Source organism: Mytilus edulis, chromosome 4, assembly GCF_963676685.1.
Source record: "Mytilus edulis chromosome 4, xbMytEdul2.2, whole genome shotgun sequence".
Lineage (NCBI taxonomy): Eukaryota > Metazoa > Mollusca > Bivalvia > Mytilida > Mytilidae > Mytilus > Mytilus edulis.
The window spans coordinates 84,718,886-84,746,580 of NC_092347.1; the positions used below are offsets into that span (position 1 = coordinate 84,718,886).

The following is a 27,695-nucleotide window of genomic DNA, read 5'->3' on the forward strand; positions in this document are numbered from 1 at the left end:
TCTTTTTTTTAGCCAGTCACATTTTCTATTCTTTAAATTAAAGATTGACCCTCATCACAGCTTCATGGGACTATATATATACCAACCTTATTTAACAGTTAATGTAAAAATATGTTGTTTTTTTTATGTTTCTCAATTTATGTCTCATCTTATATATTTGTATGTAATGGGATAAAAGTTGCATATATACATAATAATAATGAACATGAGCTCTTAAGAGCTCTTTAAACCTACTGTCGCTTTAAAGGTGTCATGCTTGTCACCCTCAGCATAGGCAATGTGTAACTGAAATTTGAATTTCAAAATGACTGAGTGACTTTTTATCGACGCACTGGTTAACTCCTTTGACATAACCAATAATATAAAAAAGTAAATACGAGCGAAAAACATCTTTCGAAGTAAAGAATTGTCGCATAAAAACTAAATACACGGGAAATGACAAAGTTCACGAAGTCTAGTCTGGTTAACCATTTTACAAAAAAATTCCAAGCAAAGGGGGAACGTACGCCCTCTACGCCCCCCTCTGGATCCGCCACTGCTCAGTTCCCGAACATTCAGTTTGATTTATAAACATCTTAATTCTCTTGTGTAAATGTATAGCCATAAAATCTTCGTATATTAGCCTACTTCCATTGTTAGAGCTCTATTCAATTATCGAACATTCAGTCTGATTCTCGTCTGGCATTTGATCAACTTGAAAGCATAAAAAATATTTACTGAAGGTGGACTTGGGGTCCTACTAAAATGCGCCCGGGGAAGAAAAAATAGCGCCCGGGAAAAAGAAAAGGCGCCCGGGGAAAAGAAAAAGCGCCCGGGGAAAATATATAGATATTTTATTGGCATGAGACAACTTTGTGTTGATGAAATAAGTTATGCACATTATTTTTTTTAAATTTTAGACAAGTAATTTTCAAATTCAGATAATAGACATTTGTAATAAAACAAGTATGAATGTTTCAATTTTAACAATAATATAATTTATGAATACTATTTTGAAAGACTGATTATAATGGATCACAGTTTATGCGGAAGATTTATAAAATGTAAGACATCAAAAGGCATGTTTTTCAAAAACGATATGAAAATAAAAAATTTCACAGATTAATATTAATTTAATCAAAATTAAAAGAGTTACACATAATACATCAGCAAATAAAGCAGTACTATACATGTACCGTAGTTAAAACAAGGGGGTAAAAAGCAGGAGTTTGGTTTAAATTTAAAAATAAGCAGTACTTGAAAACCCTGATAAGCATAGCCATTGAAACAGTTTTAGTTTCATAAAAAAGATATAATAAATGTATATCAGCATCTGCATAAAAAAGTGTTCACCATGCAGTTGCGAAAATATTAGACTTCAGGCACCATATATCCACATTTATATTAAGGACAAAACAAGCAATGATTATTTTTTTTTAAGGAAAAAATTTATTGTTATAAAATATTATTATTTTATTCTCCCCGAGCGCTAATTTTCCTTCCCCGGGTGCCCTTTCCTTTCCCCGGGCGCTTTTTCTTTTCCCGGGCGCTCTCGGGCGCTTCCGGGCGCTTTTTAGTAGGACCGGTGGACTTGAGACATACTATATTAAATTTAGTACAATTGTTCCAGGATTTTTATAAGTTCTTCTTGTTTCCGAATCCCTATATTTCTATTGTATAATTGTATTTTGTGCACTTTTGAAAATAAAATATTGTTTAACTGACTAACATTTATGAGACTTCTATAACATATGTGTTATACATATAGTAGTCTCAGCATATAAAATCTTTGCTCGAGATTTCTTTTTAGAGAATAGAGATTATGAAGACTACCAAGGCATACCGAATGACCGGAAAAAGTAATCCTCGGAATTCCCGCCGTTTTTCTGCAAGCCAAGCAAAGAAGGAAATGTTGCGTAGTTTACATTGATACAATCATTAATATAGGTAATATTCATGTAAATAAAAGCGATATTATGTCCCTGCTGTAAGAGAGAAGGGACGAAGTATAGCTGTTTCGTGAATTGATACTATAACCCCCCTTAATTATTATGTACCAGTAACAAGGGTACACGGCTGTGAGTGTTACTGAATGTTTTGTCATCAGGTCATACATATGTATCTCAAATAATTCAGAAAAAATCTCAAATGACTAAAGAATTTGATAGGGATACGACGTGTTTTCAAGCATTGTAGTAAAAATATACAAAACAAACCAGACTACACACAGTCCGTGATTACTCTGAAACTGTGGCAAAGGGACCCCAATGGTCCGTTCGCGGCTGATACACTTTCGTACCCTACACGTTCACACCTCACATGTTTGCCCCGTAAATCCATTCCGACCCTATAAATTTATGTCCAATTTTAATTCGAATTTCAGTTGAAATATTAGATATATTTTAAGTGTGTTATCTGATTGTATCAGGTTTACATGCACCTGTATTTTCACACATAGCCATTTAATACAGTTAAAGATCATCAGAGATTATATTGATTAAGAGTTATGTTTAGATTTCTTTGTTTGACTAGTGAACCCTAATGATTTGCATATGGTGCCCTAGTAAATTTATGTAAGGAGCAGGAACACTATAGCTAGGAGTAAGGATTACCGGAACACGGAATACACAGAGCCCGATTGCCCTAGTAGTCTATATTTGTATATGGGCTTGTAGGAGTGATAAAAAAGAGAGAAAGAGTGTCAGATAAGGGGGAGAGAGAATTTATAGAAAGGAGAGGACAGTAACGTTTATGTAGTAGAGGGGAGAATCGTATTGTTGAGCCTGATGTTAGATGTACTTTTTGTTATACTTGTAACTTTATATATTTGTGTGATTTTATTAATACAGTATTGAACTTTTATTCCACTTCGTGTTTATGTTCACTTACAAGACTTTGTTCAAACTGCACCAGGATCCATTTATTTATTTATGTGACCAGGATTAATTCACTTAATCATGCTACCAATAGGTTTCAAGGGTTACCCTGTTAATGAGTATACAGTGTGGCATTTGTTGTCCGTTTACAAGTGAAAGGCACGACCTGAAACTTGTACACCAAACAACACAGCACAAACACACGGATACACACTTTAGTTCAAGTCCCATACTAAACTTTTTCGTCACAGTATATACCAAATAATTCTATTTTCTTGAATAAAATTTGAGGAATTATTTTATAGATTTTTGTTTCGTTGATTAATTATTAAATGTTAATTACGTATGATTACTGCTAATTGGTATTCATATACAGCCTAATCCGGTGTTATTGTTGAGTGTTTAAAATCATGATTGATGTTTTATTAGCTTGGTAGGAGTATAACACTTTGAAGATTTTAAATAAAAAACATTCATAATCGGCTCCTTTGATCTCGTGTGTTTAGATATATAGAGATGTTACAGTGAATTTATATTTTTCAGGGAATATGTAGAATCACTAAAATCATTAGTAACTATATATAATCCCTGAAAATGACCAGTAATTTTACATAATCACGGAACATTTCAATAATTATTCTACAAATTCCCTAATATAATTTCAGGGATTATGAATAATTTAAGGATCCTTTGTTTCATAAAAAAACAAAAAATAAATATATAATAGACAAATTATCATTTTTTACTTTCATATTCCTTGCCAAATGAAATAATTTTGCTTTTAAATACAGAGGATAATCTTACATGTCTTAAAGATACAATGTATAACCAACACAGGGTTTCGAGATAAAAGTTGAAGACTACAAAATTAATAATAATATCAAGATTCCCTTTATAGCATTTACTTTACTTGTATTGTTTGTTTATTAAAAGCCAGTGTCAAATGGATATTCATGTTCTATTTGTTAATCCACAGAGCATGTTATTTGTGGTATATGTAAAACAAATGGTGAAGAAGATTATGGAACATCTGTTATTTTTTTTTTTTTTTTTCAAATGAACAAGAAATTCAAACAGAGAACTTACAGATCGAAATGTATAGAAAAACTAAGGATTGACAATTGTAATAATATTTTAGAGGAAGCTGGCATTTTGTGTAATATTCTCATTGAAATTCCACAAAGTAAAAAAGGAAAGGGAATCCAAAAAACATATTAGTAATTGTTCACCAAAAGTCTGAAAAAGGATATCGCCTGTCCCAAAAAACATGGTATCTTGCTCGAACCAGTTCCAGGTTGCTTTTTTTCTTTTTTGGGGTGTACCTACAGCAGATGTTTTTACTGAACACTTTATTTCTCTTAGGCGGGTCATAAAATCTGATTCGATATGTGAAGAAAAATATTTTCTAAAATGTGGATATTGTGGTAAAAACAGATGTGAAGCATATTATTTTAATATATTGTGTTTAACATTTTAATATAAAGTGCCTAACATTTAAAAAAAATAGGGTTATCATTTTGATATTTTGTGCTTAACATTTTACAATTGATGTTTTACAGTGTTATGCTGTTTAAATATGATTTTATAGCTTAAATTATTATCCTCCGCTTTAAAAAAGGGGGGTTATACTGTTTTACCTCTGTCTGTCAGTCTGTCCGTCCATCAGTCCGTCCGTCAGTCAGTCCGTCCCACAAAACTTTCGTCACATTTTTCTCAGGAACTACACATCCACCCTTTCTGTAATTTGGTATCAACATTTATATATGTCAGCCATACCGTGTGATGCGTTTTCAGATTCATCACTTGACAACTTCCTGTTTACCGAACACTTGTATGATTTTACACATGATAGCCAAATTGAAAATTTTCGTCACATTTTTCTCAGGAACTACAATACAAGGATTTCTGAAATTTGGTTTCAGGATTTATATAAGTCAGCTTTACCATGTGATGCGTTTTCAGATTCATCACTCGACAACTTCCTGTTTACCGAACACTTGTATGATTTTACACATGATAGCCAAGTTGAAAATTTTCGTCACATTTTTCTCAGGAACTACAATACAAGGATTTCTGAAATTTGGTTTCAGGATTTATATAAGTCAGCTTTACTATGTGATGCGTTTTCAGATTCATCACTCGACAACTTCCTGTTTACTGAACACTTGCATATTTTTAAGTCCGTCCATCAGTCCGTCCTTCAGTCAGTCCGTCCCACAAAACTTTCGTCACATTTTTCTCAGGAACGACACATCCACCCCTTCTGTAATGTGGTATCAACATTTATATATGTCAGCCATACCGTTTGATGCGTTTTCAGATTCATCACTTGACAACTTCCTGTTTACCGAACACTTGTATGATTTTACACATGATAGCCAAATTGAAAATTTTCGTCACATTTTTCTCAGGAACTACAATACAAGGATTTCTGAAATTTGGTTTCAGGATTTATATAAGTCAGCTTTACCGTGTGATGCGTTATCAGATTCATCACTCGACAACTTCCTGTTTACTGAACACTTGTATGATTTTACACATGATAGCCAAGTTGAAAATTTTCGTCACATTTTTCTCAGGAACTACAATACAAGGATTTCTGAAATTTGGTTTCAGGATTTATATAAGTCAGCTTTACTGTGTGATGCGTTTTCAGATTCATCACTCAACAACTTCCTGTTTACCGAACACTTGCATATTTTTACACTATTAATATTATCCACTTGCGGCGGGGGTATCATCAGTGAGCAGTAGCTCGCAGTTTCACTTGTTTGACTTTTCTTCATTTCAGTTATTTTGTATAATCCCTGACGTTTTTTCTAGTGATTATACATAATTCCTGAACTTTTTAGTGATTATGTATAATCCCTAAACTGGCCAGTGATTCTACAAATTCACTGTAACAGATATATAGAGCAAAACACTTACCTAAACATGATTAAGATTTATTCAACACTCGAGATTCAACACATTGAAAAAAACGTTGTCAGAATCTCACTATATTTAGAAACAATGAACAAATTATATATTTATAGCAAAACACTTACCATGCTAATTACCATTTATTCAACACCAAAATAATGTTGTCATATTCACACTTCATTTACTAGAAACAATAAAAAAAATATTTATTATAATACACTAATCAAAATATGGTAAAGAATTATTCAACACAAAAATAAATACTGGTTGTCAGAATTTTACTTTATTTAAAAACAATGAAAAAATATATATTTATAGCAATACACCTACCAAAGTTGACGTTTACAAATTATTAAACACAAGGCAAATAAAAATTGGGCGGGAATGGTAGGGTGCGAAAGTAAAAAAGGGTGAAAGTGAATGGGTGCGAATGGACCCAGATTGGCCAAGGGATGTTAGAGGGTTTTGTTACAATTTGCCAAGTTTATTTCCACACGAACCATTAAAAAAAATCACTTGAATGACTTGATTTTCTCTAGTTTCTCAAATTGTAACAAACCACTGTTTTTCACCTACCTGCCACCCTTAATTTTCTTATTTATATGTGGACAGTTCTCACAGTGACCCATCAATTCCTGCATTTTAATTTTTATTTTCAAATGGACATCTGCCTTGCTCTATTTTCTCTTAGAAGATAAGATGTGACACCAATGCGAAACAAACTCAAGGTTTAGCAACATTGACAACCACATGCTTAAGTATGTCGAACTGGACCTCAATGAAAGCACCCATAAAAGCAATCTCCCATACAGAGTTGTCTGTCCTTGCTCTCTCAATGAGAGAGAGCAAGGACCGACAACTCTGCATGGGAGATTGCCATAAAAGTTATCATCTGACACACTCTACTGTTTTAATGAATCAGGAAGTAGATCACTAAGTTAAAAAATAAATTTGAGCAGAAAGCTTATTTATAGTGACTCATTACCACATCAATTTACAAAAGTGTTTTATACAAACATTCATCACATATATATATATATATATGTTTTTTGAAACTTGAAAGTCTGTTGGTGCAGCTAATAACCAATTCAGAAGTCTGATCTAATTCTGATAGACCTTGGATCTTGGCTTATTTGATCCTGTGGGGTTCATGTGTTTTCATTAATTTATCTGTTCTATCATTTTTGAGAGTTTCATTGTTTACCTTGCAAACAATTAGTTTTGACAGAAATATAAAAATTGTGTTTTGTTTGAAGACCATTTTAGCAATGCAGAGCCTTTAGAATTATAACTGTTGAAAATCAAATGATCATATTATTTCTATATTCTGCTTTTATAAAAGTTTGAAACAAAACAAAATCACAAATTTTAATTTTATGTATATAAATTAGTAAATTTGTAGCTGATGCCCCTTTAAATTTCAATCTCAAATACATCCTTTTAGTACCATAGTGTATTTACATATATCATGAAAATTAGGTTTTTGTACTCATCTACAATGTACACTGTATACTTTTACATGACACATCTCAATTTCAACAATTCTGATGAATGCATTTTTTATTTCTAAAAGCTTAAAGTTAAACAGATGGCAGGGCGGTCTCGCAGAGGAAGAGGAAGGAGGATGGGCAGTGGATGGGAAGAATGGGTAAGTATAGTTTACTTTTGAAAGGCTAAAAAATTGCCATATTTGCCAATGTTAACTTATCAGACATTGTGAGACTGGGCCAAACAAGAAATAGACATCCTACATTTTTGTACACAAGTTTGCCAATTTAGGGTTCAAGTAATTTGGAAAAATGAACCATTTTGACTTGACCATGTGCCTTAAACAGCCACACTTTTCTGGTCATAAAGTATGATCTCCCTCATTACAAGCAATTTCTTACAGGTGAGATTTACATGCGATCTCCTGTGTCAGGTAAACTTTTGATTTGATTTGATTTTTTTGTGTTTTAATGCTTTTGGGCTATTTCGTGGCGGCCAGTTTTTATTAATTGAGGATTAGCTAGGGTGCCTAGGGAAAACCACTGACCTTTGATAGAAAAAAAGACAATCCTAGTCAATAAAGATTGGAGTCAAGTGCACCCACACGAGCGGGGTTCAAACTCGCAACCTCATTGTTGACTGACTTGTACTTGTGATTACAGTAGTAACTACATTTTTTGTACTTAGACCACTCAGTCACAGAGGCCCCTGGTAAACTTTTTGTACTGGACACCAAGTACTTGTTTTGGAAGTTATTATTTATCTAAATTAAAACATTCCTGGTTGAAATCTAAATAATTTTTAGCTAAAATCTTGTCAAATTAAGATTTAAAAAAATATCATTTATATCATTATCTTACATTCATCTCAGATATTTTTCCTAAGAAATAATGTGGAAAAAACACTAGATTAAAATAAATGGAATTTGCACAACCTTCTCTGTTTCGTGTTCTCTAGTTGTCTAGTAAAAAACATTATTGGAAAATGTGTTTATCAAATAACTAAGCTGGTCTTCCACTGACACATACACTTTGTTAAGACCATTGATAGGTGCTATTTCTGACCATGCACTTTCAATGTAAATGTCAGAAAAGGAATTTATTTAAAACTGATAAAGTATGAAGTCTATAAAATTTCGAGAAGACATTACTTAGTTGTAAAATTAACATCTGATCCATTTGTCATTTTGAACAATAAAACATGTTTAAACTTAATGAAATTTATAGGCCTGTACTAGTTTGATGGCTTTATCATATGGATATTCCCATCTGTTGTAATTATCTATAGGGAGAAAGAACCGGATTGAAAAAAATGTCTGGCTGGCCCAAATAGTTTTTGGACGCCTTGGTAAACAGAGGTTATAATTTTTTGTCTTAGTTACACATTGAACAAAACATCAACTGTGTACACAGAAAAGATATGTTTTAAAATAAAACACATTTCTATGGAATCAAAGGTCTGACTCGGGACTAGAACAATTTTGGTTGAACAAACAAAAATTGTAATTCAATATGCCAGACAGGGTATCTTCTACTTATTAGTTTATTTCGTTTAATGTTCATCTTAATTGGTGAATTGTAACATCCACAGTTTGAAAATTAACAATGGGAACAAAAGTAGATTCATTAGAAAGTAATAAGTATCTGTATTGATAATTTCAGGGAGGATACATGGAAGCTAAAAGACAAAAGTTAGGTGAACAGTTTGCCAAGAATGCAGAAGAAAATATATCTGGTCCTTTGTCAGACATATTTAAAGGTGTTGCTATACATGTAGATGGTTATACAAGTAAGTAGATATAGGAAGATGCAGTATGAGTGCCAATGAGACAATTCTCCATCAAGTCACAATTTTTAAAAGTAAATCATCATAGGTCAAAGTACAGTCTTTAACATGGAGCCTTGGCTCACACCAAACAGCAAGCTATAAAGGGCCCAAAAAAGACTAGTTTCTTGTTTGCTGTTTTTGCTATACATTTATATGATTCAATTTATTTTAATTTCTATTATGATTATAGAACCAGAACTTGCTGAAATGGTTTTATTGTTTACATCCATGTCACTTAACCTCAGGTTGATAGTTGCTTCATTTGGCAATCCTACTACATCTACTTATTTTTATATGGACAGCTGTCTTTATGATAACAAAGTTGAGTTTTTCTAAATACAACTGAGGTTAAATCTAACTGATAACACAGATTGAAAGTAAACACATATACAGTAAGTTCCAACTATAAAAATATTGCTAAACACTTAACGTAAGGGTACCCAAATTGCACCGAGTACCCAAATTGCACCTATTTAGAAAAAATAGCATCAGAAATCCTACAAGATTTCCTAGAGACTAATCACTTTGTATTTTTATGATTTGATACTATGCACGTCTTTTAACATAGGTAAACATATTTAAATATACACACAACGTTCACAGTGTTTATCAACAGATGGACTGTTTACTGAAAAAGCAAAATGTACGGCGACGTCATCAAAGCGTCATCTTCTTAAAATTAGCAAATACAATATATTATAAGTATCCATTTCGTAAAATATGAAGAGTAAGCATGGACTTATATCCACTTGTTCAAAATATTTGAAGAAATTGAACAAAAGCTCGGTTATTAGACTTTTGACGATGTGAATTTAAGCATGGATGCAATTTGGGTACTCCTCATTACAGAATCATGGATAGTTTGGAGGTTGATTCAAACCCATTTTTTTATGACTCAATATGGATTCAAAATTAAATTGGTGTACCTATCCAATAAAGAAGGATAGGGCTACAAAATAAACACAGTATGGACATTTTTTTCTTGATCATAAAAAAAACGTAGGTGAAAAAACTGTCAAAATAGGTGCAATTTGGGTACTGTCACGTTAGATAGAACATGTCCATGTTAAACAAGTAAGGGAGCTACCATTTGATTTTTATGGGGGGGCTAGGATGAAATTTGAAAAAAATAGGCAGGACAGGAGTTTTGAGTAAAAAAAAAGGCAGGATGAGACACTTGCAAAAAAAAAAAAAAGTCAGGACGACAATTTAGGTAAAAAAAAGTCAGGATAAACTAAAAAAAAAAAGGCAGGACCAAACAGAGTGAAAAATAAAAAGGCAGGACAGAGATTACAGCTAAAAAAAAAATGCAGGACAAAATTTTTCATCCTAGCCCCCCCATAAAAATCAAATGGTAGCTCCCTAAGTCAATAGCTAGTATCTAAAAATATGTATATGCAATAACTGTTAGAGTATTGATATTCTAAAAGTTATGTATATTTATTTTGTTTTTGAGGAGACCTTAATTATTTACTTGGTTATAGAAATAGCCTTTCCTAACTTAGGGAGCCATCTGTTTATTATGAGGAATATACAAATACATAACCATAATTATGGGGTCATTCAGTCTATATCCTGGTTCTCTTGTAATTTTTTATGGGGAAAAAAATATAAGTCAACAATTATTTTTGCATACAAGTGATAGGCAGGTGTAATTTTAACATTTGAATATGTCTATTGTCTGTATTTGAAAACTGACCGTTAATATTCTGTGTAATGTACTGCCGGAGCACATGGTACAAGTAAAGTCGAGTAAAAAATACATAGAATGCAGGATTTTACCACTATAAACTCCAGCCTTAATGCAGCCTCGCTATGTGAGGCTGATGGGACCCTTCGCAGGGGCGGATGCAGGAATTTTCGAAAGGGGGGGTGCTAACCCAGGGCAAAGGGGGGTGCAAAACATATGTCCCGATACAAATGCATTGATCGGCAAAAATAAAGGGGGGGTGCGCACCCCCGGAACCCCCCCCCCCCCCCCCCCCCCCTGGATCCGCCACTGTTTCGTGTCCTGTATGTCTAATTTGCCGAAACCGTACCATTATTTTTGGGCATGCTACGCCTATGTAATGCTGCTAATACCTTGAAAGTATGAACATTTTTATTTCTATTTTATAGAGCCATCATCAGATGAACTTAAGAAGATTATGAGACAGCATGGAGGAAAATATGAACATTATATGATGAAAACCCGTGTTTCACATGTTATAGCAACAAATCTTCCCGACAGTAAAATACGCAAAGACTTTAAACATTGTAAAGTTGTCAAACCTGAATGGATCATTGAATGGTAAAGATGATTTTAGATTTGAAAAAAAAATATTTTTGAGAAATACGTAATTCAACTTAGTTTTGAAATGACATGACACTACTGACAAGAATATTTCTTTTTTCTTAACGGATATTTACAAGACCTTTTAGTGACAGGCAATTTAGCTACTTCAATGCTATTAAATATACCAGTTAACAAAATCTTTTCAGTTGTCTAAAAATTTCAAATGAAACAGAAATTCCAAAATTGAATATCTTTTTTTTTCTCATGTTTCATTTTATGATTATGTTTCAAAGAAATCATCTCCCAATAAGAAAACATCTCAATTAACAAGATAATTCAAAGTCATAACAATGGCAATTAATTATATCCACTACCATTAAATTTAGTATATATGTGGCTAATTAAACGATTTAAAAAAATCTTAGAATTATAAATGATGTTTTTTTGTAAGAGTAGCATTATTTGTGTGTGTTTCAGTGTGAAGGCTGGACGTCTGCTCTCATACATCCCATTCCAGTTATATACCAGTCAGTCAAAGAACCAACCAGGGATGGCCGAGTATTCAGCTTTTGCTGTGGCAAGGCAGACAAGTACAACTTCTACATTAACTAGGATGGCAACCATGAATGAAAGTTCTGTCAGCTTTAATAACGATGTTTTATTTTCACCTGAAAAAAGAGAAGAAAACATTGGAAATCATGCTAATTATCAGGAACACTTTTCTACACCAACAACTCTCACTCTAGATTTTAGTGATTCTGATTCCAGTGATAATGAATTTGGCCGTCTGCTGGCAAAATCTAAAAAGACTCCATTAGAAAGTACATCAAGTGAAAAGAAAAAAGATATCTCTAAGGACCAAAATTCAACTAAAAATGTAATGAATACTGATGTCCTCATGTCTGATGAAGATATTAGTTTCCTTACTCAAATATTAGAGGAAACTAAAAATACAAATAATATCACACAAATGGAAAATGATTATGAAAAAAGTAAGACTGAAAGCACTACATGTAATATAGTTACTGAAGCTGAGAATAAACAATCTCCATCAAAAAGAGGCATGGCAATGGCAGGAGAACCAGAATTTATCAGTGAATTTTATAACAACTCACGACTACACCATTTGTCTACTTGGAAATCTGAATTTAAATCTTATGTCAATGAGTTACAGAAGCAAGGGACAAATTTCGTTGGACGTCAGAAATTGAAAGAGTTTTTACAAAAGAAATGTGATACCATATCAGATAGAGGAATTATCAATGTACCTAATGTAGGAAAACCAGAGAAGATCATCATGCATGTTGACATGGATTGTTTCTTTGTGTCTGTAGGACTAAGAAAGAGACCAGATTTGAAAGGTAAAAATTCACTACAGTGCAAATAGATTTTTTGACTTAAACCTATCATTTCAGAAATGGGCACTAGATGTGCGAACCAAAGAGGGCAAAATACTAAGGATATTTTTTTCTCATAAGACATGCACTTTGAAAAATTGAGTTAAGCTTTTGCAGTCAATGTTTTTACAAAAGTAGGAGGTGGATTATTATGACTAAAGGGCCCTTTTTGGTCTAAAAAGTTGAAGTACTCAATGAATTATGATGCCATTTGGAAAATGAAATTTTTTAACACAATCAAGAAGATTCCTTATTTTTTTGACTGCTTCTAAATCTTGTTTCAAAATATTAATTCAAGCACAGTCCCATGATACACAGTTGTTACTAAAAAAAAAATTATAGATCATCAAAATTTGGTATATACTATGTGGAAGGTGAATTTGGAATTTTATAAAATATTGATATGAATTTTTTGTATTATTAAAGGAAAGCCAATTGGTGTGACTCATTCAAAAGGAAAGGGAGTGAAATCCCAAGCTGATGGATCTGATCCACAGTATGAGTTTGAGCAATGGAAGCAGAGGAAGTTACAGAAAGGAAACCAGAAACAATCAGACAACCAGCTCACTGATGATTTAGGAGATTCTTGGAATGTGATCAGTAAATCTTCAGATAGCTTCCATTCTATGTCAGAGATAGCTTCGTGTAGTTATGAAGCTAGACAGGTAACAGGTTATGGCTTGAAGGATTTATTGGCTCCTAAAATAACAAAAATTGAAATGATTTATACCTTAAAAAAATATGATTTTATTGCTTAGGTAACTATAGTAAATACATATAAGATGATGTTAAAATAGTTATTATAAGAAATAGATAGATGACATCATGCACATGACTGCATACATGTCAACCTCTGACAATGGGAAATCATGTCATGACATGACATGACATGTCAAAAAGCGTGTGAAAACGTGTGACGTAGATGCGGACTTGTTAATATGAATGTGGTAATGTTCATAATTTCATACAAATTTGTGAATATAAAAAAACAATATATATTCTACTGTGAACTTTTATTGTATTAAACAGTGGTCTGTTACATGTATGTTGCTTTTAAAGCACCACCACTAGGCACATATTCAAAACTCTCCCACAGCAGGAATTGATATTTGACTGAATTAGCTTCATCAAGATTTGAAAGAATGTCATAATGATTTTTTTTTGGCAATGTAAAATGTCATCTATTATCTCTGCCATTGCTCCATTGCTATTGCCTGGTTAAAACTGGGTAGTTCATCAGAAGAAAGCTGGTACTATGAGAGCTGATCCAACAGTTCTGTGATATTTTTATCCCCATGGCCTGTAGAAATCTGTTGCCATGTTGGCTAGATTTGAAACTGAAATTGAAAAAGAAAAATGTTTTATACATTTGATTTCCATTAGATAAACATGTTAAAATGCTTATTCAAATAGCTACATTGTATTTCTCCTCTCACATGTATTGTTTTTTTTATCATTGCAACATAGAATGCACAAATTATGCGTTACTTGTCACTCGATCATTTAAACTCGAACTCCAAAATATAATTTATAAATCTTAAATCTTGCCGTACACATCGTTTTGGCACTTTAGACGACGGTACAGGCCCTGAAAGTGACCTCTTTCTGTGCACATTTCCCCTATAAAGTGAATTTGAAAGAAAATCACAAAATCGTTAAAACTAATCACAAACTACTTACCTTTTACAGTTTGTCCATATAGAAAAATAAACAATACGGCAGCCAAACAATTACTTCGAATTTTTCGGTATTTATCGCCGAATAAGGAAAAAACCCGAGAATAGCGATATCACTAACGACCAAAAAATGAAAAGAACGAAAAAGCGTGTAATTGCGTGTAAAGTGGTGAAAAGCGTGTACACGCCATGTGACAAAATCCTCGCGTGTAAACCGTTGAAAAAGCGTGTATTACACGCGAATATCATGTCACTTGACATAAATGCATGACTGTATTTTAATGTAAAAACATTAAGTTTATACTGAACATTCATACACACTTAATGTTCAGCCAAGTTTCAAAGATAAATTTTTGGATAACAAGATTTCAATATTGCCTCAATCTAAACTAGATATTCTTGTTTCTAAAAATTACCCAGGCAAAATGTTTCCCTCAAAAAGGCTAATTCTAAAAACCTCCTGTATTAACTTTTGTTTTAGGCAGGAGTAAAGAATGGAATGTTTATGGGTAAAGCTAAATCCTTATGTCCTGATCTCATCACAATACCATATGATTTTGAGGGATATAATGAGGTTTCCAGGATGTTGTATGACATTGTAGCCAGGTAGGTTTTTGTTGAGAAAAAGAGATATAGCAGTCCTACTTTCGGTCAGTGTTGGTGGTGTTCAAAATACATATATTATATGTATGTCTTCATATTTTACTGATAAGTGGACTTAAAGTTACTATTAAGACTCAGTCTAAGGTTCAAGTTGATAGACATCAAATAACTTTGACCAACCATTATATAATTAAAAAAAAATCAAATGAGAAAATCAAAGACTTGATCTATGTTCAACACAATAAAAGATAAATAAACATGAACTATGAATTTTTAAAGTAGCAAATTACAACTATTTAATTGCAAGCTCCTGGCTTTGGGCAGGCTAATACAGAATGTGACCTGGTTAAGCATGTTTTGGTTTATTATTAGTTATCAGACTTTTGACTCTTGACTATTATTTTGTATCTTTCAGCTACACACATGACATAGAAGCAGTAAGCTGTGATGAGATGTTGGTAGATTGTACAGACCTGTTATCAGACACTGGAGCTGAACCTCTGGACTTTGTTACAATGTTAAGACAGGAAATCTATCAGAAGACCAAATGTACAGCATCTGCTGGCTTAGGTTAGTATAAAGTGGACCTTAATTAATTCTACAATATCACACACCAATGAAAATTTTGTTTTTATGTGAAATTCTACTTAATGGTTTCATTATTTATTCTTATTTTAAAATTGTTGGGAATTGACATTTTTGGTTGCATTTCTCTAAGAAAAGCACAAAATAAGATGTTATAAGATGTGGTATGAATGTCAGTCAGACAACTATCTAACAGTCTTAACAACATGAATGTGAACCAAAATTTGGATGACAATTTTTTGAAAAAAAATGTATATCATCTAATTTGTACCAGGTACTGTCTATTGGAAGATAATGTCCCTAGATATGTCCTGCAGGTCAGATATGTCCTGTCTTGGTTTTATATTAGAATTTTTTCCTTGCAGGTGGAAACATCCTTCAGGCTAAAATGGCAACCAGAAAAGCTAAACCAAATGGGCAGTACCATTTAAAACCAAAAGATGTAGTAGAATTCATGAAAGAACAATCTGTTAAAGATATTCCAGGTAAAATATATTTAATATTTTGATGGTTGTCTTCAAATGTAAGTGTTTGTATGATTTCAAGAAAGGAAAAGTGTTTACATTGTTCAGTATTTTATACTTGGTATTTGAAATGCAATTGCAGCCTAGAAAAGAGCTACCGTTATGTGTTTTCCAGTATTTGCCTCTGTTCCTCCATTTGAATGTCAGTCAGTACATCCATTCCATATTAGGGTAAAGTTTTGGAGTGATGTTGTTAACCATGAAGATTCCAGCTAATTTAAATATAACACACATGTTCATTATGATGTAAAATATTTGCAAAAAGGTTGTGACCAAGATTTGTTTTAATGTGATAGTGCAAGCAGGGCATGGTGTCATTTGGACACATAGTAATTGATTTGTCCGACTCCCCATTTATGTTCATAAACATGATAACAAAACATTGATAATGTAAAATAAATAGTGCTATGGGGTAAACTGCAAAAATAACTGTGACAATAAAAATATCATGCATACATCCATACATCTAAATATTTCTAGGTGTTGGCTGGTCTATGTCTCATAGATTACAGTCCATGTCAGTTTTTACATGTGGGGACCTACAGAACCTGTCATTGGAAGCCTTACAGAAGGAGTTTGGCCCCAAAACTGGACAGTCCTTACATAAGTACTGTAGGGGACAAGATGACAGACAAATTAAGTTAGAACAAGAGAGGAAATCTGTGTCTGCAGAAATTAATTACGGCATCAGGTTTAAAAATGTAATTTTTTTTTTAAAAGCTAATGTAAAATTATGATATGAATTTAAAAAAAAAACTCATCAACAAGAGTTCATATGAGGTGTACGTAAGTAATTATAAATCACTTTACAAGCAATGAGAAAAACTTATATATTGTTTAGTCAGCTGTAAAAGGCCTTGGCAGGAAAAATGTTGAAACAAAAAAACTAACCACATGATTTCTAATAATTCAGTTTACTAAGAAACAAATTTGACAGATATGAACCAACAACAAGTTTACCAAAGACAGACATTTAAATATAAAGTTCACTTCTATTTGCATAATTAAATAATCATTATGAGCTTCTTCTTTCTTATCATATTCTGTTTTGTAAAGATGTTTTAACTTTATTTTAACTTAATTTTGATATTTCAATATTAAGGATTATGATGCTGATAAGTTTTTAACGGAGCTTGCGGAGGAAGTTTATATTAGATTAAAGAAAATAAACATGAAAGGGAAGACAGTTACTCTTAAACTGATGATCAGGAGAGAAGATGCACCTAAAGAAACAGCTAAATTTATGGGTATAGTATTGTTAAGCAAAATATTAGTAGTACCTTTAATCAGAATTCGGTAGTGTATGTGTTCATCAATTCATAATTTTTTATTAAACATCCGAATTACTGTCGTTTACACTTAAAAATTTGCATATTATATTTTTTGCCATTTACCAATGAAAATTAAAGACACTTATAGCGAACCCTATGATAGTTTTCCATAGATTCACCTGCAAGTTACCTGTCGATTTAAACTTTTGGCAGTTCTATTGTGCCATCTAACAAATACAACAGGTATTGTTCTCTGTGTAGTTTATTCACTGGGACCTTTAAATTTCTTCTAGGAGAAATATATCACTCATTGATTAATTTACCTGAACAAAAAATTGAACTGTCAATGATGAAAAAATACTTATACCAATACTAAGAAAGGACTCACAAAACTGCATGTGGTGTTGTATTTATTCAAAACCAAAAACTTGTTTTTAATGTGTTCAATATTAATAATGATTTAAAAATTAAAAGTTGATTTCTGATCAAATATTCAATAAATATTTTTGTGTGTTTGATAAATAAAAATTTGAATATTATTATTTTTAAATTAAGGTCTTCATAAACATAGTCTATAAATTAACACCAAAAAAAACATGCAAATTCTTTGGAAATACTTAAAAATGTGTCTAAAATAAACTTTTTATTATTAAATCAGATTTTATATTGAACAGATTGAAAATATATTAATGATATATTGAATAAATACAATATTGCATACAGTTTATGTGAGTTTATAGAAGTATTTCAATAAAAAAAAACAGATAATTTTTTGGTCAGGTAAATTAATCAATGAGTGATATATTTCTCCTAGAAGAAATTTAAAGGTCTTGGTGAATGAACTATACAGAGAACAATACCTGTTGTATTTGTTAGATGGGACAATAGAACTTACAAAAGTTTAAATCGACAGGTAACTTGCAGGTGAATCTATGGAAAACTATCATAGGGTTCGCAATAAAAAAAATTGAATAATAATTAGTAAAACTGCAAAATAACAAACTTTTTACCTGTTTGAAACTAGTCTATGTTTATGATTTAATGACTTTATATCAAGAGTTTGCATGATTGATTTAACACATAAATGGAATAGCAAATTTTCAAAACAAACTGGTCAGAGAATTTTCTCTTCCAGCATTGAAAATCCCTAAAGCTAGTGGGTGAGAACTCCCAAAAGATTATGAATGTGCTAATTAAAGTAATATCATTTGATTAAAGTATAACCAAATTTTTAAGTGTGAGAGCTGCAAGACATACTAGGTGATGCTGTTTTAAAAATGAGTACACTAAGTAAAATTAAAGACAAACGAATAGTGGCATCAATACTTAGGTTTCTATTTCCATGAAATTCATTCTTAGTTATTGTGTATATTTCAGGACATGGACTGTGCAATCATATTTCTAAGTCATCTACCTTACCTTTAGCTACTGATGATCCTAAAATTATAGCTAAAGAATGTCTTACGATACTCCGGAATCAACATCTTAAAGTCCAGGATCTTAGAGGAGTGGGTATACAAATTCAACGGCTAGAATCAGCTGTAGCTGGATTTAAAACTAGCAAAGGACCAGCTAGCAGTATTCTTAAGTTTACTGTGGCAAAACTAGGTAAAAGGAATAAGAAGTTAAATTTTACAGATGGTTCAGGGATCACAGTTTTTATGAATGACAAGTATATGAAATATATAAAGGGGTTTTCACATTTCCTTTTCCTGAAAACTTATAGTTATAGCAGAATTTCTTTAGTGAACACTCGCTTACAGATCATCTTGTAATAACACTTCATTTACACTGATAACTGGATCAAAACTCTTCTTTAGCAGAGATAAAGTTCTAACAGATTTAACTCCATAACTTAATAAAAAAAAACTGCAATCCTGGCAAATTTTTATTTACTAGAAACAAGGGAATGAAATGTTTAGTCTTGTGACAGTGTATATAATTATTTGTATGTATAATTAAAAGTTGGCTTATAGAACTTTTGAAAAGCTTGATCGCCATTAAATTTTTTGCTGTTAAAACGAAGTTCAATAAAAACAAATTAAATGATGTTGGAAAATATACAAGGCACAAACAGTGTATACCAATGCTGTATAAACAAACATTTATTTTTGAATTATTTTTTATTACAGACATTCCAAAAAACCCAGAAACAAGAAATAGTGCATTACCATCCAGTACAAGTAAGAGTTCTGTTGAAACATCATTCAGTATAAAGCCACAAACAGAAAAGAAATCAAGTGAAAATATGATGAAAAACTTCTTATCAAACAGTAAAGCTACCATGGAGAATTCTGTAAACTCAGTACTAGGAAAACATAAAGAGGGAATGGATAAGAATTTGCTCAACACAACAATTGTGACACAGGACAGCACTGGTCAGAGTAACATGTCATGTCCAATAACAACACAGAATCTAGCAGAAGATTTAAATAGGTAAATCATGCAACTCTTCTTTATAAAAGTGCTGGTATTCAAGAAACAATGTTTAAACGTTTGTTTTACTAAGTAGGGCTCTAGTGGTGATCAGTTTACAAACATGTTATAGTGACAGTATTTATCTCTGCTGACCATAGAAAATTATTGGGTTGGTTAAAAATGTTGACTCCTTAAAAAAGGTTCCTTATTAATATAGTATCGGATATCATCTCAATGTTTACAGATTTGTTTTGTAGACGAAGTAATACTCTAATAGTACCACCACTACCAACTCTAAACTTGGAAACATCCCCTACTGAACTATTCGATAATCCAGAATATCCCTCTGTAAATAGCCAATCAGTAAGGTCTGAGGTACCAGCTACTCCTGAACTTACCAGGAACAAAACAGATGTGCCTACTGATTACTTCCCTTCACCATCACAGGTAAATATTATTATTTTAGAGAAAAACTTTTAACATGTTCAAAAAAGATCAGCAAAATAAGTAATTCATTATAGCTAAATTGTCACACTAGTTATAGGATTTATTTCAATAAAATGATGTAATTTTATCTCAAAAACTTAAATAGATAGGTATAAACTGTAAACAGTAAAAAGATTGGCAATACAAGACTTACAAAAATGTAAATAAATAAGATCTACAAATAAGTAAACACAATAGACTGGAATGAATGGAAAACATCAAAACAAAATGACATATTATTTAACCAGGCTGTTTGGAGCCTCTTGTTATAAAAAAAACCTCTTTCCATACTTTTAATGGGATTATGATTTCAGATAGACCTAGAGGTTTTACAAGAGCTTCCACCTGACATAAGAAAACAAATTGAAGCAGAAATGAATAGTAGAAAGAAATCAAAAGTTGTTCCCAATAATAATCAAAATCTACCAAGCAGTGATGAGCCTGGCTGTTCCCACTGGACCAATCCTCCACCAACTTATACCAAGACACAAAATCAGGACTCAACTATAGGTTTACCTTCAATGTCACAGGTAAATACAGAAAAAAGTGTAAAATAACAAAGTATTAAACTCAAAGTCCCTTATCAAATGGCAGAATCAAAAGCTTAAGCACATTAAACAAATTGAAAATAACTCATATTCATGACTTGGTGCAGGCATTTCTACAGAAATTGTTTTATAGGTTAAGATATATTTTGGCATTTCCCTTTATTAAGAAAATAGTGAAAGGTTTGTAAAACTAGCAGATAGTATCTTTTAAGACATGATGAAGTACAAATTTATTAATTACTGTAAGTGTTAGAAGCTTTTTAAATCCAAATATGTTCTACATTTCAGATAGATCCAGATGTTTTACCAGAACTACCTCTAGATATTAGACAGCAAATTGAAGCTGAAATAAAAACTCGACATCAGCCAGATAATATGCCTGTAGCTAATCAACATCAAACAATCTCCCATAATCTGCAGAGTAGTGATCAGCCAGGCTGCTCTAATTGGACAAACCAACCAAAAGCTAATACAAGACCTGTTCGAAGTAGTCCAATTGTTGCTTTGCCATCTTTCTCCCAGGTAGGACTATGTAGTTTTATTGTCGAGCCTGCAACTTTTGTTGCAGAAAGCTCGACATAGGGATAGTGATCTGGCGGCGGCAGCTCACTTCTTAAAAGCTTTATATTTTGGAAGGTGGAAGACCTGGATGCTTCATACTTTGTATATAGATGCTTCATGTTACGAAGTTTCCGTCAGTCACATGTCCAATGTCCTTGACCTCATTTTCATGGTTCAGTGACCACTTGAAAAAAAAGTTCAAATTTCTGTAATGTTGAATTCTCTCTTATTATAAGTAATAGGATAACTATATTTGATATGTGCGTACCTTGCAAGGTCCTCATGTCTGTCAGACAGTTTTCACTTGACCTCGACCTCATTTCATGGATCAGTGAACAAGGTTAAGTTTTGGTGGTCAAGTCCATATCTCAGATACTATAAGCAATAGGGCTAGTATATTCGGTGTATGGAAGGACTGTAAGGTGTACATGTCCAACTGGCAGGTGTCATCTGACCTTGACCTCATTTTCATGGTTCAGTGGTTATAGTTAAATTTTTGTGTTTTGGTCTGTTTTTCTCATACCATGTGCAATAGGTCTACTATATTTGTTGTATGGAATGATTGTTAAGTGTACAGATCTAGCGGGCAGATGTCATGTGACCTTGACCTCATTTTCATGGTTCAGTGGTCAAAGTTAAGTTTTTGAGTTTTGGTCTTTTTATCTAATGCTATATGCCATAGGTCAACTATATTTGGTGTATGGAAATATTTTATGATCTTTATGTCAGTCGAGCAGGTTTAATTTAACTGTGACCTCATTTTCACGGTTCATTGCACAGTATTAAGTTTTTGTGTTTTGGTCTATTTTTCTTAAACTATAAGTATATATGTTGTATAAGAGCATTGTTAGCTGTACCTGTCTGCCTGGCATGGTTCATCTGACCTGGACCTCTTTTTTAAGGTTCATTGGTCTTTGTTTAGTTATCTTGGTTAATGTTAAGTTTATGTGACAGTTGTAATAAAGCTTAGCTTTATACTTAGGACTATCAACATAATATCAATGATTAGTATAGAAGGTGAGACATTTCAGCGTGTGTACTCTTGTTTTAAACAGTGACTGTAATAAGTTAACACATTTCACATAAAAATAAGAAATACATCATAAATAATGACAAGATATAGATCAAGTTAGAATTTTGTTCCATCACTATGATTTTATAACTGGTAGGGGACTATGTATTGCCATGCAATACTTTTAGAATACTTGTTATTATATGTAATTTTCTAACTTATCAAGTGTATAGAAAAAGTCAGGAATGAAACAGAGCATCAGCAATCTGAAATCAACAACCGGCTGATGAGGCTGCTAACATTTATGAATTATCTGCAATGGCGTATATTTTCTTCTTTGTTTAATTGTTTTTCCTGTCCTTGATTATGATCATCCTTAAAAGTCTTATTTTTGTGGGAAAGATAACCTATTATTATGTTGATTAGATGATAGAACCAACACCTTCTAACGAAAGGTGTAGGTAGAGTAATCATGATTGATAACAAAGTATGCTGCAGTTGTCTTAAAACCTCATAAACTATACAAAATTATTTTAATATAAATCTATGAGGAGGCAAGAGAAAGCTTCTCACTTGATATTAAGATATTTGTAACACTTTAATTTACAGTTAGATGAAAGCTGCTTTGATGCTTTACCATTAGATATCCAAAGGGAAATAAAAAGTGCTTATGGCAATCAAAGTAAAGGGATGCAAAAAAACAATAGATCTCCAAATGCCAAGAATGATCGTGTGAATCTTGCATCACCTAATAAAGACCAGTCACCAGGTCGTGGAAAGAAAAATAGTCCAACGTTCAAAGTGCCTAAACAACCAAAAGGAAAATCTGGAAGAGGGAGACCAAAGAAACTTAACTTTGTATCAAAGAAACAACCAAAAATTAATGCTGCTGTGTCAGGGAAGAAATCTACAGAGGTAAATCTTTTATTTAATATTCCTTCAAAAAAAATTATTGAAAATCCCTTTGATTTTATACTCAGAATGAAATCAGATGCTTTTTAATATTCTGTTTCATGTAAAAATCCTTATTCGACATTCTAATACAACATGCTTCTTTCGCTTTGTGAATAAACCCATGCTCTTAATCCAATAAAATTTGTTTGCACATGAGTAGATTGACTTCTGCAGAAAAATTAATTCTATCAAATTGGCATACATTTGATATATTTCATTAACTTAAAACACTTCTAAACTCTTAAATAATGCATATGTTGTTACTAATTCATTTATTATAACTGTAATGTGTTGCAATTTGAAATTGACATGTTGGACCTAGATACGACAACCATTCACAAACGCTCTACACATATACACATTGGACATAGAAACTACCTAAATTGTCCTAATCAGAATCGAAATGATTGATGCAAGCTATACTTTATTGTAGTTTTACCTATGTAGGCTTATTTAGACCCTCACTATCCCTTGGGCCAAAACAATCACGAATACAATGCCTACCGATGTTTAAACTATAATAAAGTATAGCTTGCATCAATTATTTCTTATATAGTTTTTGGGATACGATTGCTTTCAAGCAATCTGTAGACTTATACCAATGGCTCAGAGCAATTGCCCTCACGTCAATCGTTTTATTCTAAACATTAAGGAACATCTCAGATTCTTATGATTGTCTTGCTTTAAAATTAAAGGTAAAAACAAACAAAGGGATTGAACTTAATCAACTTTCCTATAATGTTCTTTTCATAATCTTCATGTTTGATAATTCCCTTGACTTATATGCGTGTTTTTAACAACACGGAAAATAAGAATTGAACAGTATTTATATTTAGTGTAAGTGTAGTTATAAATTTAGAAACACGTCAGAGGGAATTCCCAGTTTTGATAAAATGAGAGAGTTCTCTGAATACCGATAAATCTATTTCTGTCATATAAGAACTGAAGTGGAGTTTTTCTTATATGTTACCGTTATGAAACTGATATTTGAGATTGTACTTCCATAAAGAAATAGAGAACCATCTAGGTCGTTTAATAAACATTTAATATATCTTGCCCAGGGTTTGTTTTGGAAATTATGCGCCTGCGTATAGTTTTCTTGACTTCAAGGATTATAAGATTGAATGGTTGCTCTGGATTCCCCACTCAATTAATTAATTTATAACTCATGGGATCTTTTCTATGTATGTCTGCTAATGAGGGTTATTGTTGTTGCATAATTTTAAATCATATGCATCATTTAAATTAAAATAAAAGTATTCGACATCCTAGAACACCCCTTCAGGCGAAATGGAGTCTTCCTTACTATCGTTTCGAGTTGTCTCCCTTCCGAAAGTAACTTCCGTGAATTCTGAATCAAACAAGACGTCGAGTATTTGCTCGTTCTGTCAATAAACGTTGTATTATATTAAAAACGAATGCGATTTAACCCGATAAATGTGTACGGAAAGGAGCCATGATCACTGACCCAAAGGAAAATAAATATTTAAAGAGTTAGGAATGGGATTCCTCCTAGAATTAACGTAGGAAAATAGGTGATAAGATACGAAGTGAAATACCTCCTCTCACTCTGAGTCACAGTGACTGCTGTGGAAAGTAAACTTAGAATTGATAGTACAAAAATAAAACACAATAGGCCTAATTACATTGTTCATACACTTTTATCCGGGTTTGGGTATTTTGTAACTATTTTACATGTGCAGTTGAATTAGTTTTGAAAATAATATTATCCAGCTACATGTATACAAGCCTTGTATACATGTAGTTGGTGAAGTGTCAATGAAACAACGGCAATCGTATCCCTCAGAGCAATCTGCTCTTTGATTAAGGTTCTTTATCACAGGAATTAAAAAAAATAAGGTGAATAAGTTGAACATGAGATGGAAAAAAATATATTAGAAATGAGATAATTTACATAGTATTTTTTGTACTTTTACGTGTAGTTGTTTAAGTTGTTGTTCTGTTTATATCACAGTTGCATCCTGTAGATTTATTCAGAATATCAGATGATCCAATTATAGTTGACAAAGAACCTCCTTCTATCACAACTAATTATGGAAAAACTGCCCAACAGGAACATGAAACAACCTCAAATACAAAGCAGGACAGCATTCAAGTCCAGGTTGACCTGTGTGGGGCTGTAACTATAACAGAAGTCAGAGCTTTGTTGAAGGAATGGATTCAGACATCAAATGGTAAGAACAAATACCTAAATACCTAAGCCATGTGTGTAGACATTGACAAGTACAAGTATATTTGACCATCCTTTCAGAAGACTGACCTTTCAATTTGGATCTCATTGGGGTCTAAGCATGACACAGGATTTTCGATTTTATGGTAAGCGTGACACGTGAAAGTCAAATTATTGTGCCGTGAAAAAGGGAAATGAGATCAATCGGGACACGGGAAATTACAAAAAAAAATGAGAATTGCTTACGTACATTAGTGTAAGCGGGATACGGGAATCTGACTAAACAGTAAGCAGGATCCGAGATCAGAACCCCCAAATGAGACCCTCTTCAATGGCTATTTCCAAACTTTGAGAAAATATTAGGACATTCCATTAAATGTCTACAGATCTGAATCCCATTTTGCTATTCAATAAGATAGGCATTAAACATTTTATTATAAAAAACAACTTTGGCAAAAACATCATGTCTTAAAATACTCATTTGTTCACATTTTAATTTTAACAGATATCAATTTATAATTAAATTTTTGTATCTTTTTTAGAATCATTTCATTTCATTATATTTTATTTACAGATCCAGAGAAAGATGATGAGGATATTATGACTAGTTATCTCACTAATCTGGTACTAGATCGTAATTTAGAGCAAGTTGATTTGGTGGTCAAGTTTTTGAACAGGTAAGAAGGTTTACCTTAGCTTAGTTGGATACACATGCAAAGAAAATTTAATTGTGTCAGAATTTTTATGCCCCACCTACGATAGTAGAGGGGCATTATGTTTTCTGGTCTGTACGTCCGTTCGTCCGTCCGTTCGTCCGTCTGTTCGTTCGTCCGTCTGTCCCGCTTCAGGTTAAAGTTTTTGGTCAAGGTAGTTTATGATGAAGCTGAAGTCCAATCAACTTGAAACTTAGTACATATGTTCCTTATGATATGATCTTTCTAATTTTAAAGACAAATTAAACTTTTGACCCCAATTTCACGGTCCACTGAACATAGAAAATGAAAGTGCGAGTTTCAGGTTAAAGTTTTTGGTCAAGGTAGTTTTTGATGAAGTTGAAGTCCAATCAACTTGAAACTTAGTACAAATGTTCCCTATGATATGATCTTTCTAATTTTAATGCCTAATTATATTTTTTACCCATTTTCACGGTCCATTGAACATGGAAAATAATAGTGCGAGTGGGGCATCCGTGTACTTTGGACACATTCTTGTTTATTCTGTATTTTGATTACCATTTCATACAAAGAAGATCAACTCATGCAAAGATGCATACTTGCCAAAATTGAAAAACTGCAAAAGAAGTCAATTTCATTTTAAGCATGCTTTTATTATGCCCCACCTACGATAGTAGAGGGGCATTATGTTTTCTGGTCGGTACGTCCATCTGTGCGTCCGTACTTCCGTTCGTCCCGCTTCAGGTTAAAGTTTTTGGTCAAGGTAGTTTTTGATGAAGTTGAAGACCAATCAACTTTAAACTTAGTACACATGTTCCTTATGATATGATCTTTCTAATTTTAATGCCAAATAAGAGTTTTGACTCCAATTTCACGGTCCACTGAACATAGAAAATGATAGTGTGAGTGGGGCATCCATGTACTGGGGACACATTCTTGTTACTTGATCATTTGAGCTTTAAATTAGCATAGTGATAGAATTGCATTTTGTAGTACAGGTTAAATTATAATGATGTACCCCATGAACATATGAAAATTAACAAAATTATAAAAATAGGAGGCAATCAGAATTCAAATTGTTAAAAGTGTGAGCATAATCACTAAAAAAAAAACCTAGATGTTAAACAAACAATAACTTTAAAGCTAATTGTAACCAAAAGAACAAGAATCAGGACATCAATTTCAACTGAAATTTAAATATTGCAATAAGACAAACATTGAATTCAGCTTTTTGAATAAAAATGATAATTGTATGGTTTTTTTCAGGCACATTAAAAGATTAGAGAATGCTGCCTGGATTTCTACTTTTGACAGAATATTAGACTCTGTACAAAATGTTGTGAAAGGCCTTTATGGAAGTAGATTAAAGATATGAGAAATAAATAAACATTTTTCTGTAGTTTATTTTAAACAAAAGTATGAAAGTAA

General features: G+C 32.4%; 1 protein-coding gene across 1 annotated transcript; it reads left to right on the forward strand.

The window, feature by feature from the left end:
• The first annotated feature begins 1,797 nt into the window (after positions 1–1,797).
• On the forward strand, positions 1,798–27,695 carry LOC139520801 (DNA repair protein REV1-like). Its single transcript, XM_071313751.1, has 20 exons — positions 1,798–1,926; positions 7,351–7,425; positions 8,927–9,053; positions 11,211–11,382; positions 11,845–12,728; positions 13,191–13,429; positions 14,922–15,046; positions 15,459–15,613; positions 15,994–16,113; positions 16,633–16,853; positions 17,255–17,399; positions 18,801–19,031; positions 19,556–19,859; positions 20,099–20,288; positions 20,642–20,857; positions 21,164–21,397; positions 23,058–23,363; positions 25,378–25,597; positions 26,168–26,270; positions 27,534–27,695. The coding sequence occupies exons 2-20, from the start codon at positions 7,366–7,368 to the stop codon at positions 27,640–27,642; spliced, it is 4,161 nt and encodes a 1,386-aa protein (XP_071169852.1). The 5' UTR covers positions 1,798–1,926; positions 7,351–7,365; the 3' UTR covers positions 27,643–27,695.

Coding starts and splice junctions, on each gene's coding strand:
- LOC139520801 (XM_071313751.1), top strand. CDS start 7,366: ATGGCAGGGCGGTCTCGCAGAGGAAGAGGAAGGAGGATGGGCAGTGGA. Junction 11,383..11,844: donor CCTGAATGGATCATTGAATG/GTAAAGATGATT, acceptor TGTGTGTTTCAG/TGTGAAGGCTGGACGTCTGC. Junction 20,289..20,641: donor ACTTCCCTTCACCATCACAG/GTAAATATTATT, acceptor TTATGATTTCAG/ATAGACCTAGAGGTTTTACA.